Consider the following 16,768-nt stretch of genomic DNA (forward strand, 5'->3'; position numbering starts at 1 on the left):
TATTCTGTCCAGTGAGTCCTACAAGATTGGGTTCTTTGACTGTCTTGAGCAGGTTAAGGAATCCAATTCGGCCGTGGTTTTGACGGGAATGGTTCTCCCTGACCCACCGACGATTGGCGGTGACGAGCCGGCCACCACTGCTGCACCCGTGGCCCCGGAGGCGGATCCAGCAAGGGATGGTAGCCAGGGGGTGCCTTGAGCTCCCCTTCTTTCTTCTCTTTTGACGATTTCTTTTTGTAATGGTCCCTTGGAGGCCCAACTTTTGTAACAGCCTTTTGAGTCCTTTTTTTTGAAATTTCCCTTTGAGGCCCTACTTCATGAATGGAAAGTAAATTTTATTGTCCACCCCTTCTCCACTTGTCTGTTTCTGGTCAATACTGTTTGGTTCTATGCTGTGTCGATAACACTCCAGATAGGCGTTTCGAGCTTAGGTTGAACCTGGTCCTTGCGGGGGCAAACCGTGGTGAACTAACCATCGAGTACCCTAGCTTCAGCGACTAGGTTTCCTAGTGGCGAGTACCCAAGTTTTAGCGAACTGGGTTTCCAATTTGATGAGTACCCAAGTTTTAGCGAACTGAGTTTCCGAGGAGCTTTGGTTTTTTGCATCCGGACTGGTTCCGGACCGGGAGTGAGCTCCCGGTCTTTGCGGAGACGAGCCGTGGCGAACCAAGCGTCGAGTACCCTAGTTTTAGTGAAATGGGTTTCCAATTTGATGAGTACCCAAGTTTTAGCGAACTGGGTTTCCGAGGAGCTTTGGTTTTTTCATCCGGACTGGTTTCGGACCAGGAGTGCGCTCCCGGTCTTTGCGGAGAAGAGCCGTGGCGAACCAAGCGTCGAGTACCCTAGTTTTAGTGAACTGGGTTTCCAATTTGATGAGTACCCAAGTTTTAGTGAACTGGGTTTCCGAGGAGCTTTGGTTTTTTACATTCGGACTGGTTCCGGACTAGGAGTGCGCTCCCGGTCTCTGCGGAGACGAGCCGTGGCGAACCAAGCGTCGAGTACCCTAGTTTTAGTGAACTGGGTTTCCAATTTGATGAGTACCCAAGTTTTAGCGAACTGGGTTTCCGAGGAGCTTTGGTTTTTGCATCCGGACTGGTTCAAGACCAGGAGTGCGCTCCCGGTCTTTGCGGAGACGAGCCGTGGCGAACCAAGCATCGAGTACCCTAGTTTTAGTGAACTGGATTTCCAATTTGATGAGTACCCAAGTTTTAGCGAACTGGGTTTCCGAGGAGCTTTGGTTTTTTGCATCCGGACTGGTTCCGGACCAGGAGTGCACTCCTGGTCTTTGCGGAGACGAGTCGTGACAAAGCAAGCGTTGAGTACCCTAGTTTTAGGGAACTGGGTTTCCAATTTGATGAGTACCCAAGTTTTAGTGAACTGGGTTTCCAAGGAGTACGAAGAGATTTGCAAAAGAGCTTCTTTCATTCACATTCAGTATATATTTATAAAGTCACTTTTACGCCGCGTAGCTTACTACTGATAGTATTTACGGATGTTCTTTGAGTTCCAGGCATGGGGTAGTAACTGCTCCTCAAGTGTTTCCAGCTTATAACTTCCCGGGCGAATCACCTCTTTTATTCGGTACGGACCCTCCCAGGTTGGGGAGATTTTTCCGGCCTTCTTTGGTTGGGAGATAGCAGCTTTCCTTAAGACCAGATCCCCTGCTCGGAATTCTCTGGGGCGCATCTTAGAGTCATGATAGTTGGACACTTTCTGCTTATAGGCGGCGACTCTGATTCGGGATTCTTCCCTGGCTTCCTCCAATAAGTCGAGATTTGCGCGGAGCCCGTCATCATTGAACTGTTCATTGAAGTTGCTGACTCTGGGAGACGGGGTGCCTACATCGACTGGTATTACTGCCTCTGTTCCAAAGGACGGGTTGAATGGTGATTCACCCATTGGTGTGCGCGGAGTGGTGCGATACGCCCATAGAATGTGATAAAGCTCATCTGCCTATCGACCAGCCTTTTCGTCCAGCCTTTTCTTTATCCCATGCAGTAGGATTCAGTTCGTCACTTCTGTCTGCCCATTGGTCTGCGGGTGCGCTACTGAAGTAAACCTCTGTTCGATTTTCAAGTCGGAGCAAAACTTCCGAAAGTTCCGGCAGTCGAACTGTTTACCGTTATCTGTTATCAAGACGCGTGGGATCCCGAATCTGCAAACCACTGACTTCCAAAAGAAGTCCTGCACGTTCTGCTCTGTGATCTGGGATAGAGGTTCAGCCTCCACCCACTTGGTAAAATAATCGATGGCCACAACTACGAATGCGCGCCTTCCGGAGGCCGGTGGAAAGGGGCCCAAGATGTCCATCCCCCAAACTGCGAAGTGGAGTGGGCTGATGATCGGGGTCATAGACACAGCAGGCTGGTGAATGGTGGGAGAGAACTTCTGGCATCTCTCGCACTTCTTGACTAGGGTCAGTGCGTCTTATCTTAATGTGGGCCAGTACAGACCTCTCAGCAACACTTTGATCGCCAGGGCCTTGCCCCCTAGATGCTCCCCGCAAATACCTTTGTGTGTCTCTTGCAGGGTGTACGCGGCATCGCTGGGCCGGAGGCACTTTAGGTACGGGAGGGTGTAGGACCTTTTGAACAGGTTCTCACCATCCAGGAAAAACCGGGCTGCTCTTTGTGTCACTTTGCGGGCTTCTTTCTTGGCTTCGGGTAGTTTCCCACTACGTAGGTAGTCGATGATCTCGTCCATCCAGCATGACTCGTGCTCCACCAGTATTACTTCAGCGGCCTTTCTTTCGATACTGGATTTATGTAGAAACTCCATACATATATTCCCGAGAGTCGTGTATCCAGATGCGGCCAGCTTAGACAGCACATCTGCTTTTGTGTTTCCTGTTCTGGGGATTCTGATGACCTCAAAACTTTTGAACTTAGTGGATAACTGACGGACCTTGGAGATGTATTTGATCATACGCTCGTCGCGGGCCTCGTAGATTCCTTGAATCTGGTTTGCAACCAACTGGGAGTCACAGTAGGCTTCAGTCTTTGGGCGCCGGTCTGGACTGCGAGATTCATTCCGGCGAGGAGGGCTTCATATTCAGCCTCATTGTTGGATGCGCGGAATCCGAACCTCAGGGCATAGTCTAAAGTGAAGTTGTCCAGCCCGATTAGAACCAGACCGGCTCCACAACCACTCTTGTTCGAAGATCCGTCCATGTGCACTTCCCAGAGCGGTTCGGCGGTCGATGGATCCTGTTCTGCTGGTCGTATGGGGATGATTTCTGTTTTTGTTCCATCTTCTGTTCGCTCATCAGTTGCGATTGCCTTTCCCGCAGCTCGGGTTTGGATAATATCGGGCTCGGTGATCTGCTGGGGGATGGTGCATTCAGCCACGAAATCTGCCAGCACTTGAGCCTTGATTGCTGGTCTTGGCATGTACAGGATGTCGAATTCGCTCAGCTCCACGGCCCATTTCACGAGTCGTCCTGAGGTGTCCGGCTTATGGAGAACTTGCCTGAGCGGCTGATCAGTCAGGACCTTTATTGTGTGAGCTTGAAAGTACAGCCTCAACTTCTTGACTGCCATGATCAGGGCGTAGGCCAACTTCTCGACCCGCTGGTATCTGACTTCGGCATCGTGCAAGACTTTGCTAACATAGTAGACCGGTTTTTGTTGGCTGTGCTCTTCACGAACTAGGACAGCTGCTAGAGGCAGGGGGCTCACGGACAGATACAAGAGTAGCTCCTCACCTGGTTCTGGCTTTGTCAATAGTGGTAGAGAGGACAAGTATTGCTTTAACTCCTCAAATGTGGCCTGACACTCCTCTGTCCAGGGCGCCGTCTTGAGCCCTTTGACTGCGTTGAAGAAGGGCAGGCACCTCTCTGTAGACTTTGAGATGAAGCGCCCCAGCGCGGCGACCATTCCTGTTAGTCGCTGCACTTCTCTGATGGTTTTTGGCGGAGTGAGCTCCACCACGGCCTTGAGCTTCTCTGGATTGGCCTCTATCCCTCTTTGGCTTACCATAAACCCTAAGAATTTTCCCAAGCTGACGCCGAAGGTGCACTTGGTGGGATTGAGCTTCATCTTATGCTCTCTCAGGACTTGAAAATTTTCTTTCAAGTCGGAGACGTGATCTTGCGCACTTCGGGTTTTGACCAGCATGTCGTCGACATAGACTTCCATGTTGCGGCCGATCTGGTTCTGGAAGAGCTTGTTCACAAGCCTCTGATACGTGGCCCCGGCGTTTTTCAGGCCGAAGGGCATGACACGGTAGCAGTAGGTCCCCTGGTCTGTTACAAAGGAAGTCTTCGGTATATCTGACTCATACATTCTGATCTGATTATATCCGGAGAAGGCGTCCATGAAGCTCAGTAGTTCGTGACCTGCAGTGGCGTCAATGAGCTGATCGATTTTTGGGAGCGGATAGATGTCCTTGGGACAGGCTTTGTTCAGATCAGTGAAATCAACACAGGTCCTCCACTTTCCATTTGTCTTCTTTACCACGACTACGTTTGCCAACCAGTCCGGGTATTGGATTTCTCGAATGAAGTCAGCTCTCAAGAGCCTCTCCACTTCTTCTTTAATCGTCTGCCGCCTTTCGAGGGCGAAGTGTCTTCTTTTCTGCTTCACCGGCCTGCAGGTTGGGTCAACACCAAGTCTGTGCGTGCTGACCTCCGGGTCTATACCGAGCATGTCCACGGGAGCCCACGCGAAGACATCTACGTTGTCCTGAAGAAATTGAGTGAGGCTGTGCCGGGTGCCGCTGTCTAGAGAGGAGCCGATCTAAACGACCTTCTCATCATCATTTTTGCACAAGGGGATGGAGATGAGGTCTTCGGCGGGCTGAGTTCCCTGAGCTTCATCCCTCAGATCGAGTAACTCAATCGGCAGTGACTCCACCGCATTTTTGCATAGCACTCCCTGGATTGCTGCTGGTCCCCCTGGACTTCTCCCACGCCGTTTGGTGTAATAAACTTCATCTTCTGGTGATACGCTGACGCGACGGCACGGATCAGGTTCTGGCCAGGCCGTCCCAAGATAGCGTTATAGACCGAAGTGGCCCTCACTACCAGGAAGTTGACCATGGCGAAAGCTTGGCAGGGCGGCTCTCCGACGAGGACAGGGAGTTCGATCTGTCCCTCCACCTTGACGACCTCTCCTGAGAAACCGAACAGATCTGAATTCGCCGGTCTTAAGCGGTCGTCACCTATCATCATTCTCTCGAAAGCGTGATAGTACAAAATATCGGCCGAGCTCCCATTGTCGACCAGGATTTTCTTTAACTCCCGGTTTGCGACGAGCATGGTTAAGACCAGGGCGTCGTCATGTGGCAGTATCAGGTTGTCGAGGTCCGCATCTAAAAAGGAGATCTCATTCTCCGTCTTCATCTTCTTACTGCATATGTACGCGGCGTTGACTCATCGTGCGTATGCTTTTCGAGCAGCAGACGATGTGCCCCCAGCTGCCGGACCGCCCATAATTGTGCCGATGACCCCCCTTGGCTGGGAGCGGTTGTAAACACCCCATTTTGACCGAACTCAAGTTCGCTGTGTTTGTACGAAACCCCATCCAATCACCAAGCTAGGATCCCGAATTGCATCACAGGTTAGGTTAGTGTCTCACCAGGGTCCCTGCAAAATTGCGTCTAAATCCGTGGTCGTTTGCCTAACAAGCGAGTGTCGTAGTGTATATATCGGGTGTGGAGCAAGGGGAGTGAATCATCTACGAGGGGGCTGTCCAGGGGTAGAATAGATGGGTCAAATTTTATCATTTCCCTTTAATAAATCCATCAGACGAAGGTTTGGGAAAAAATCCATTTTCGTTTCAAAAATTTGAGAGAAAATCTCAGATCTGGATATGAGATTTTCAGAAATTAAGGAGGGATTTTGGGTTTTTCCATCGAAGAAAAACAGAGAAGCAGAGGGAGAGAGAGGAGAAAAGGGAAAACAGAGAGAGAGTCGCCTCCACCTCCGGCCTCATCTCCGGCAAGCCACCCACCGGCCAACCGCCACCTTTGCCAGCCTCCAAAACCCATTGGAGCCACCATCCACCTCCATTAAACCACCTTCTCTACCACCACTCCCACCGCAACTCCATCAAACCCATCTCTGCAACTCCGGCCAGCCACCGTACCTCTTCCATTTTTATCAAACCCGCCGGAATCTCGCGAGACCATCGCTCTCTATCATCTCCACCTCCAATCGGTTCCAACCCCGATTTCCACCCCCACCACCATCGTCTTCTCCAAATCCCCAAACCCATCTCCACCCCTGTTGAAACCCATTTCATCACCCTCCACTTCCAAACCATATCACCATTTCTACCTCAAACCCATTTTGCTTAACCCCAAACCCACCACCTTCTTCCACCTCTTCTTCTCCACCACACCCACATCTCCCCATCAAACCCCTTCTCAGCCATACCACCTCCATTGATTCCGGCAATCTTGCCGGAATCCGACCATTTCCACCCATTTCTGCAATCCGTCCTTATCTCCGATCCCCACCTTCTACACCTCCCTCCGGCCATCTTCAATCTATTTTAGAGAAACCCATCTGCAGAGAGAGAGAGAGAGAGAGAGAGAGAGAGAGAGAGAGAGAGAAAACCAAACCCAAACCCATCTTCCTTTCTTCTCCGGTGAATTATCGGCCGGATTTCAATCATTCTCCGGCTGTGTGATCTTCTTGTTCAACCATCATTACCTCGAGATCTCCCCATTTTCCATTTCAGAGGGGGTTTTGAAGAGGAAAACAGGGAGAAGGAGAAAAGGAAGAGCTCCCATTTTCGTTGGAAAAGCAGAGCAGAGAGAAATGGGATTAATGTTTTCTTCTCCGGTCACCCAATTGGCAAAATAGCGCTGCCCCAGAGGTATGGATTTCATGGCACATTTATCCCGAGGCCAACTTAATTTTAGCAAGTAATTCTTCCCAGCTTATCCTGTCTTGAATGGAAGGATAAATCTTCTAGACAGCTTGAATGAATTCATTAGAAGTTTCCATGTGAAAATTGAAAATACAGGGTTGAGGCTGAGTTAAGCTACTGTATAAATGTGCCGACCAAAGAAATATGTGTAGATGTTGGAAGATCATTTTTTTCTCCTGATCTGGGGTTTGAGAATCTTCAAAATCCAACCCTTGCCCGCAGGTTGTCGAGTTCTCTAAAATTCCAGTTATGCAGATATTCCATGCCTTTAAAGTGGATTGGTGGGAATCATATCCATTCATCATCAGATGGAATTACTCGAAAAAAAAGGGGCACCACCAATCCTAGACCCTGGACCCAAAGTTATTCTCAAGTTTTGATGAAACAATCAATTAATGTAGTCAAAATTGGAGGATTTTTGCTCTTCTCCAAGATTATTGCTGGAAGATTTCCCCTATTTACTGCCAAGGAAACCAGACACTGGTGCTGCTGTTTTGGTGTTCTTGAGTAGATCCTCCATCCTATTGTATTGAAGAAGAAGGTTCTAGAAAGCAAGCGAGCAGTATGTGGTATCTTTGAATCAATGGTCCTCTATTAGCTTCAGCAAAGTAATCTTGGTGAATCAATTGTGAGAAGGATCCCAGGTAATGAATTTTCTCTTCTTGAAACGTCATTTGATTCTTTTAGATGTGTGAAAATTTCTTTATTATGAGGAGCTAATAGCATGTTGTTGTGATGTGGTTTGGAACTTATCATAGTTCTCTTGGGGTTTGTTTGTGGCGTTTCTGGATGTTCATTTGTCCTCATATTTCAGGTTACTTTCTTCAAAATATTCGTCTTGCTAATTGCTATAAGTATCTATTGATTTGACATCAATATATTAGCATGAGGATGTGGTTTTCCCATAATTAGTTTATCATCAGAGATATATATGCCAACTGAATATCTGTTAAAAATGATCATATAATGCTATGATGATTACTCTTGGTCAGCTTATTTTATTACACACACTTTAGTTCATGTTAGACTCTTATCACTTGTTTATTCTTTGGACAATCATGTCTGTAATATAAAAGTATAGCTTTGTTTCTTTATGTCTTATAATTTTAACCCTCTCTGTTCATTGCAACGGCGATGAAGGCGCTAGCCCAAGCCCATTATTTTAGGTGACTTGCTTAGTCTGAGTAACACTCCCCTCTTTCAACTAGTAGACTTACTTAGTCTTTTAAACTCCTTTATTCTTTAATCCCTCCATTCTAGGAGACATGCTATGTCTCATGAGGCCATGCTCCTTTGGAGACAAGCCTCGTTTTGGACCTACCCTTAGGGAGGTCGCTTTAGTTTGGTAGGGAATTTTTCCATAGGGGGCATGCCTTGCCTCATTTTTTAGAGCCTCTATTTGGAGACAAGCCTTGTCTCATTTAGAAGGTTTCTTTTTTTTAGAAGGCTTACCCAGCCTTATATTAGAGCGGCTCCTTTTAGAGACTCATTCCTCCTTTAAGTTGTAGTATTACAGAGCCTTTGGCTCATTTGTCTTATTTAGTGTTCTTTTATTAGAGAGTCTTTGGCTCGCTTGTCCTTTGGACGGTGTTATTAGAGAGTCCTTGACTCATTTGTCATTTTATGAGCGGTATTAGAGAGTCTTTGACTCATTTCTCCCTTTCCTTTAGTTGTTTTTAGGAATTTCTCCTTAGTGTTGTTGTCACTCTTTGTGCTAGAGACTTGCCTAGTCTCATTAGAGCTTTGCCTTTAGAGGTCTTAGATTCTTTCGTCATTCTTGATAGTTAGCTTGCCTTGTTTAGGGGTTTCCCCTATTTGCCCTAGGGTTTGGGCCTAGGGTTTTGCTTTGTATGTTCCCTCCGATCTTTGACCAAAAGGGTGAAATTTAAAATCCAAAAAACATGTTAAAACATTTAAAAATCCAAAAATATTGAAATATCTTAAAATTCAAAAACATGTTAAAACATATAAAACTCAAAAATATTAGAAATTTAAAACATCAAAAACATTAAAAAAAAAATCAAAAGCCTAAAGTGTTGAGTGTTTTAGAATTAGTAATTAGGAGAGTTCATTTCGAACTACGTTGGCTTGATCTTCTTCCATGAGGTACGTAGTGCAGCTTGGGATTTATATCCCAAGTCCAGTCAAACTTTTGTAAATAGCATTTTAAACTTTTTTGAATAAACATCTTTTAAACCTTTAAAAAAAATATAAAAATCTTTCAAAACATTATTTTTTCGAAAAGATCTTCCTCTAGAGTTAGGACTTTGTCCTAGATAGAGAGTTTTAGAGTTAGGAGTTTCGTCCTTGGTGTGTCGTTTGATTGTTGTGTGTTTTGTTGTGTGTTTGTGTTAGAGTTAGGGGTCTGTCCTAGAGTTATAGGAGCGCCTCCGTCCGATCAGTCGGCGATCCACATCGCCGAGTGATGACTAGAGCAGGATACGCTAGTCCACCCTTGGTTTTCTTTAGAAAATACAGCCTAGTTACACATAGGTTGTAGGAACCACCTGCATTAGCTTAGGGCTAATCTGCATTTAGTTAGGGCATATAGGGTGTCTTAAAATCCACAATTCACTGGGATTTAAATAATCGTATAATAAACTTTAATAATTGGTCCGGTCTTTTAGACCGAGTCTAGGATAGAGGGCTAGGTGTCTTAGGCATCATAGCTTAGAATAGGCGCGAAGAACTACGTTGCCTTGATTCTCGTGGAGGCGGGGATACGTAGGCTTCTTTGGATGAATACCAGACCATCTGAGGACTCAGGCTAATCATTTAGAGTCTTAGGATTTGTTGTGTAGTTATTGTATTTCTTTTGATGTGTTTTCTTACTTTCTTGCACTGATCTTATACCTTTAGCTATAGCTTGCATGTGTTTGCACATCAGAACTTAGACACCTATTAGGCATGTCACTCATAACCTAGCTATGCTTAGGTGACACATCTTTCATTTTATTTTATGTGTGTTTATTATTTGTATTCTCAGGAAACGCATGCTTAGGTAGACGACTCCTGAGGATTGTTCCCATTTCACATGATTTTTACCCGAACTTCTTTGGAGTTAATGAAAATGGCATAAGAGACCAAGTGCTTGCACTCGAACGAATTGGGGGTGCTCTCAGACCTTCTCCATTCGTAACCAGGCACGAACCCATATATATTTCTGGTTATCCATTGCACAGAGGATTTGATTTTAGGGTTCCATGGCATATCCATGGATGGCGACTCTGAGTTTATTTTAGGTATGTCTCGGTTTCGAACCTTGGTTCCGGATCAAGACATATCTCTTTTTTTTATCGCCACTCGTGCTATGCTATGAGGGTGGCATCCGTTTTGAGAGTTCCTTGGTAGAGCTCTCCTTCACACGTGGATGATCCAGAGGATGTTAGGGACCTGTTCCCTCATCACCGCTCTTGGATCGGGAATGCTCTACAAAGGAAGCCGTCTGACGCGCCGTGTAGGAGCATCATTGTCCTGAATGTCTCCAAATGGTCCACAGGGTCAGTGGTTCCGTCGTATTACGGGACGGTGGGCATTTAAAATCTTCTGGGTGCTGGGGCACCCATGACGTCGTCGGTGAACGGCGTTGTGCTTGAGAACGCCCTAGAAGCGGGCCGGCTCTGATCCTTTGCCAGCTCTTCTATTCGGTGGTCCATCTCTTCTATCCTCCGTAGCATCGGATCAGCTCTACGGTCTGGTCGGTCCAATGACCTGTTTCTCTCCACGGATTGGCTCGCCGCGGAGCCGGACTGGCTTTCCGGACTCCTACGATGAGGTCGGAGTTTTTCCTGTGGCGCGCGGTCTTCTTGGGCTCGATGCTTTCGTGCAGAGCGGGGCCGTGATCTCCGGCGGTGGTGAGGTTCTGTATGGGCGTGCCTGGCTCTGGAGTGCTAGGCTTGTCTCGTGTAGTGGTGAGTTCGGTCCTCACCGCGGCGCGCTGACTCTCCCCTGTGGACATTTGACCTTTCCTGGACAGGTCGTGGAGCTTCTGGGGGAGGTGCCTGGAGTAGTTGCTGGTATTGACCGACAAGAGCAGTCATCTGTTGAAAAAGAGCTTGAACTTGATCCGGAGTGGGCGTAGGAGTGAGGTGTTTCGAGCGAGCAGGGCTCTGCTCGGCTGTAGCAGAAGTAGCCACCACCTGTGAGGCGATTCGCTCACTCCGGGTCCTGTGAGGTAGCACGGCGCGGGTAGTCCGTGCAGTTGGTACTCGAGCATTCCTCCGTCCTGCCATTTTTGTAAGGGGATTTGAACAGCTTTTAGTTCGGTGTCCCACGGATGGCGCCAATCTGTTAGGCCTAAAATTGGTAACAGATGACAGTGACGTAAGAGCCGAGCTGGAGGACCCGAGAAACCGAGGTGAGGGAGCTGAGTAGCTGAGCCCTGCGTAAAGAGCAAACCAGGTCAGAATGACTAACCCGGAGTGTTACTCCGAACAGGCCCTTTGACACTCAAGTCAGTATGAGCAGGAGTGTAGAGCGAGTTTAAGAGTGGTGGGTGAGAAGTTATTGCCCTTTTTATGAGCTTTGGAAGCCCTTTTATAGAGGGAAAACTGAGGTAGTTGGGGAGTTATTACTCCAGGACAGCTGTCGGCCAGCTATAGGTTCGAGCTCACCTACTCTGCTGTAATTACCAAACTACCCCTGCTGACGCGGGGTCTACGGTGGGGCCATCCTCGGGCGACGTGTCGACAGCTAATAGGCTGTTGTTTTTATAACCCATCAGGTCACTTCATGAGCATTCACCAGCATCCGCTCCATCGCTGTGTGTTCTCCGTTGTACCCAAGTTTGATAAATAACATCACAGCGCAATAGTTATAATCTAAGTAGTTAACTTGTAAAATTAAGACCCCCCACTTTGAGCTGCAAAAATTGATTTAGGCGATGAACAACAATTGGATGGAGAACTCGCTGTTCGAAAAAAGGATGGAGATCCCAATTTTTGGCTCCCATGGAAGAACACATGTGGGGGATAAAAGATTACAAAAATAATATCAATTGAGGCTTAATTAATCATGGGCATAGGATCATCCAATCAAGGTGATCCTGATGGCATTTGAATAGGATCACATCCACATGGCACACATGGGCCCAAAAAATGTCACTTAAGTGTGAGCCTAATAGCATCAATTTCCATTTAGGTTTGTATAGTGTTTTCTATATCTATACGACAACAGGCCAACTCATCACATCTGTGCCACTATGAAATAAAGCCCATTCCACACTCTTAGGTGTTTAGTCCCACATTGAAAACAAGAAGAAATGTAGTAAGAGAAGGTGACTATAAAATAGGCGGGATGTAACTGATGGGGTGTAAAAACAGCAGCCTGTAGCAGGCCGACACCTGTCCTGGAGTAGGTGAACTCAAGCCTATCACAGGCCGACACCTGTCCTGGAGTAGGTGAACTCAAGCCTATCACAGGCCAACACCTGTCCTGGAGTAGGTGAACTCAAGCCTATCACATGCCGACACCTATCCTGGAGTAGGTGAACTCAAACCTATAGCAGGCCTGCACATGTCCTGGCGTAGGTCATCCCACGTCATCGAGTTTCCCTCTATAAAAGGGAGTTCAAAGTTCAAACCAAGGGTAACAACCTTCTTCTCCTCCAAAAACTCTTAAAGTAGCTTTGCACTCCTGCTCATATACTGACTTGAGTGTCAAAGGGCCTGTCCGGAGTAACACCCGGGTTGGTCTTCTGACCTCGTTTCCTTCTGTGCAGAACACAGCCACTTCATTTCAATCCCGCTGAACTCGACTCCTCCACTTCGGTTCCTCTGGTCATCCAACTCAGCCCTTACGTCACTGCTGTACCTGTTACCGATTTTCGGTCTAACAGATTGGCGCCATCCGTGGGACCCGAACTAAAAGCTGTTCAAATCCCTTTATAAAATGGCAGGACAGAGGAATGCTCGGGTACCAACTGCACGGACTACTCGAGCCGTGCTACCTCGCAGGACCCGGAGTGAGCGAATCGCCTCACAGGTGGTAGCTACTTCTGCTACAGCCGAACAGAGCCCGGCTCGTTCGGACCACCTCAATCCTACACCCACTCCGGATCAAGTGCAAGCTCTCTTTCAACAGATGACTGCTCTTGTCGGTCAATACCAGCAACTACACCAAGCGCCTCCCCAACATCCTCCAGAAGCTCCGCGACCTGTACAGGAAAGGTCACGCGCTCATGGAGGAGAGTCGACGCGTCACGAGGAAAACCGGACTCATCACTCCACGAGACAAGTCTAGCACTCCAGAGCCAGGCACGCCCACACAGAACCTCACCGTCGCCGGAGATCGCGGTCCCGCTCTGCACGAAAGCAACGAGCCCAAGAGGACCGCGCGCTGTAGGAAAAACTCTGGCCTCATCGTAGGAGTCAGGAAAGCCAGTCCGGCTCCGCAGCGAGCCAATCGGTGGAGAGAAACAGGTCACCAGACCATAGAGCAGATCCGATGCTACGGAGGATGGAAGAAATGGACCACCGAATAGAAGAGCTGGCAAAGGATCAGAGCCGGCCTGCTTCCAGGGCGTTCTCAAGTAGAACGCCGTTCACCGACGACGTCATGGGTGCCCCAGCACCCAGAGGATTTAAAATGCCAATCGTCCCGCAATACGACGGGACCACTGACCCTGTGGACCACTTGGAGACGTTCAGGACAATGATGCTCGTCCACGGTGCGTCAGACGGCTTTCTCTGCAGAGCATTCCCGACGACCCTGACTAGTGTTGTAAGGGATTGGTACTCAAGGATCAAACCGAACTCCATCAGCAACTTCGATGACTTCGGGGAAGATCTGGTCCGCCACTTCATGAGCAGCCGTAGGCCAAGGAAAACAACAGCATCCTTGATGGCCTTGCGGCAGGAGGATAATGAACCTCTAAAAGCCTTCGTCGCCCGCTTCAACAGGGAGGCACTCCAAGTTCCGAATCTAGACCCCTCAGCCACTACAAACGCGCTTCTCGCAGGTGCTAAATCTAATGATTTCCGTCGAGCAGTGGCCCGCCAGAATCCACACTCTCTAGCAGACTTAATGGCCGGGGCAGAGGAATATATATCAGTGGAAGAGACACTGACTGCCCTGGACTCAAATCGGAGGAGAACCTCTGAGGACAAGAACCCTACCAAGCAGCATAGGGATGACAAGGCCGTCAGAAGAGAAAAGTCCCCCCAGAGGAGGGAGGAGAACTTTACCCCTCTCAACACCTCCAGGAGAAGCATACTGGCCGCAATCAAGGGAGAAGAATTCGTAAGATGGCCAACCAGAATGATCTCCAAGGGAAATAAGAGAGACCAATCAAAGTACTATTGGTTCCACAGGGACCACGGTCACGACACGGACGAATGTTGGCAGCTCAAGGAAGAAGTCGAGCTGCTGATTGGCCGGGGCTACTTGAAAAGGTATGTCCGAAGTGACGACCACAGACCGGAGCGCAGAGAGAAGAGTCCTCAGGGCCGCAGCCCTCGATGGTCGTAGCCGCCCCCTGCGAAGAAGCAATCTCCTCCTCCATCCAGTCCACAACCAGAGGCACACAATTCCAGGCCAAGGGGAGTCATTGGCACAATTATGGGCGGACTAGCCGCTGGGGGCACATCGTCTGCTGCTCGAAAAGCATATGCACGCCGAGTCAACGCCGTGCACACATGCAGCAAAAAGATGAAGACGGAGAATGAGATCTCCTTTTCAGATGCGGATCTCGACAACTTGATACTGCCACACGACGACGCACTGGTCATAATCATGCTCGTCGCAAACCGGGAGTTGAAGAAAATCCTGGTCGACAATGGGAGTTCGGCCGATATTTTGTACTATCATGCTTTCGAGAGAATGATGATAGGTGACGACCGCTTAAGGACGGCGAACTCCGATCTGTTCGGTTTCTCGGGGGAAGTCGTGAAAATGGAAGGGCATATTGAACTCCCAGTCCTCGTTGGAGAGCCGCCTTGCCAAGCCTTCTCCATGGTCAACTTCCAGGTAGTGAGGGCCACTTCGGTCTATAACGCTATCTTGGGACGACTCGGGCAGAACTTAATCCACGCAGTTGCTTCAGCGTGTCACCAGAAAATGAAGTTCATAACGCCAAACGGCGTGGGTGAGGTCAGAGGAGATCAACCACAGTCCAGAGAGTGCTATGCCATGGCACTCAAAAGGCAAAGATGCATCGGAATCCTTGTCGATTGAACTACTTGATCTGAGAGACGAAGCACAGGTGACTGAACCCGCCGAAGACCTCCGCAAAATACTATCAGTAGTAGGCTACCCGGCGTCAAAGTGACTTTGTAAATGTACACTGAATGTGAATGATAGAAGCTCTTTTGCAAATCTCCTCGCAAGACTATTTGGAAACCCAGTTCACTAAAACTTGGGTACTTGCTATTTGGAAACCCAGTTCGCTAAAACTCGGGTACTCGCTGCTTGGTTCGCCACGGCTCGTCTCCACCAAGACCGGGAGCCCACTCCTGGTCCGGAACCAGCCCAGACGCAAAAACCAACGCCGCTTGGAAACCCAGTTTACTAAAACTCGGGTACTTGCTATTTGGAAACCCAGTTCGCTAAAACTCGTGTACTCGCTGCTTGGTTCGCCACGGCTCGTCTCCGCAAAGATTGGGAGCCCACTCCTAGTCCGGAACCAGCCCGGATGCAAAAACCAACGCCGCTTGGAAATCCAGTTCACTAAAACTCGGGTACTCATTATTTGGAAACCCAGTTCACTAAAACTTGGGTACTCGCTGCTTGGTTCGCCACGGCTCGTCTCCGCAAAGATCGGGAGCCCACTCCTGGTCTGGAACCAGTCCGGATGCAAAAACCAACGCCGCTTGGAAACCCAGTTCACTAAAACTCGGATACTTGCTATTTGGAAACCCAGTTCGCTAAAACTTGGGTACTCGCTGCTTGGTTCGTCACGGCTCGTCTCCGCAAAGATTGGGAGCCCACTCCTGGTCCGGAACCAGCCCGGATGCAAAAACCAATGCCGCTTGGAAACCTAGTTCGCTAAAACTCGGGTACTTATTATTTGGAAACCCATTTCGCTAAAACTCGGGTACTCTGGAAACCCAGTTCACTAAAACTCGGGTACTCATTACTTGGAAACCCAGTTCGCTAAAACTTAGGTACTCGCTGCTCGGAAACTCAAGTTCAATAAAACTTGGTCATCCTAAGCCGTTCAGAACATCTTTAGCCAGACTGGATATAACGCGTGGGTAAAACTTAACCTGAAGAAGGTTCATCCGTCATCTCCAGCCGAACTGGATATAGCGCAAAGCGCTACAGGACAAAATTCAGTTCATCTCAAGCCGAACTGGATATAGCGCAAAGCGCTACAGGACTCGGTGTGATTCGCTACAAGACAAAATTCAATTTCGTCTTTTAGCAGATTGCGCTATATTCAGTTCATCTCAAGCCGAACTGGATATAGCGCAAAGCGCCAGGACAAAATTCAGTTCATCTCAAGCCGAACTGGATAAAGCGCGGTGCGCTACAGGACAAAATTCAGTTCATCTCAAGCCGAACTAGATATAGCGCGATGCGCTACAGGACAAAATTCAGTTCATCTCAAGCCGAACTGGATAAAGCGCGGTGCGCTACATGACAAAATTCAGTTCATCTCAAGCCGAATTGGATAAAGCGCGGTGCGCTACATGACAAAATTCAGTTCATCTCAAGCCGAACTGGATATAGCGCGATGCGCCACAGGACAAAATTCAGTTCATCTTAAGCCGAACTGACGGCTTGGCCGAACTACTTTTCCAGGCCGAACTGACGGCCGCACTGCTTTTCCAGGCCGGACTGACGGCTTGGCCGCACTGCTTTTCCAAGCCGGACTGACGGCTTGGCCGCACTGATTTTCCAAGCCGGACTGGATATGACGCGTCTCGCTAGACGAAAAAATCAGTCCGGCCCAA

General features: G+C 48.5%; 1 protein-coding gene across 1 annotated transcript; it reads right to left on the reverse strand.

Annotated features, from left to right (window-relative positions):
* Positions 1 to 2,921: 2,921 nt before the first annotated feature.
* On the reverse strand, positions 2,922 to 3,875 carry LOC143888897 (uncharacterized). The gene is made up of 2 exons (XM_077393282.1): positions 3,469 to 3,875; positions 2,922 to 3,381 (listed from the first exon to the last, which is right to left on the reverse strand). The coding sequence occupies exons 1-2, from the start codon at positions 3,873 to 3,875 to the stop codon at positions 2,922 to 2,924; spliced, it is 867 nt and encodes a 288-aa protein (XP_077249397.1).
* Between the last annotated feature and the right edge of the window lie 12,893 nt (positions 3,876 to 16,768).

Source organism: Tasmannia lanceolata, unplaced genomic scaffold (genome assembly GCF_043159265.1).
Source record: "Tasmannia lanceolata isolate RefF3 unplaced genomic scaffold, GAP_Taslan_0.1 ptg000012l, whole genome shotgun sequence".
Taxonomy (NCBI): Eukaryota; Viridiplantae; Streptophyta; class Magnoliopsida; order Canellales; family Winteraceae; genus Tasmannia; species Tasmannia lanceolata.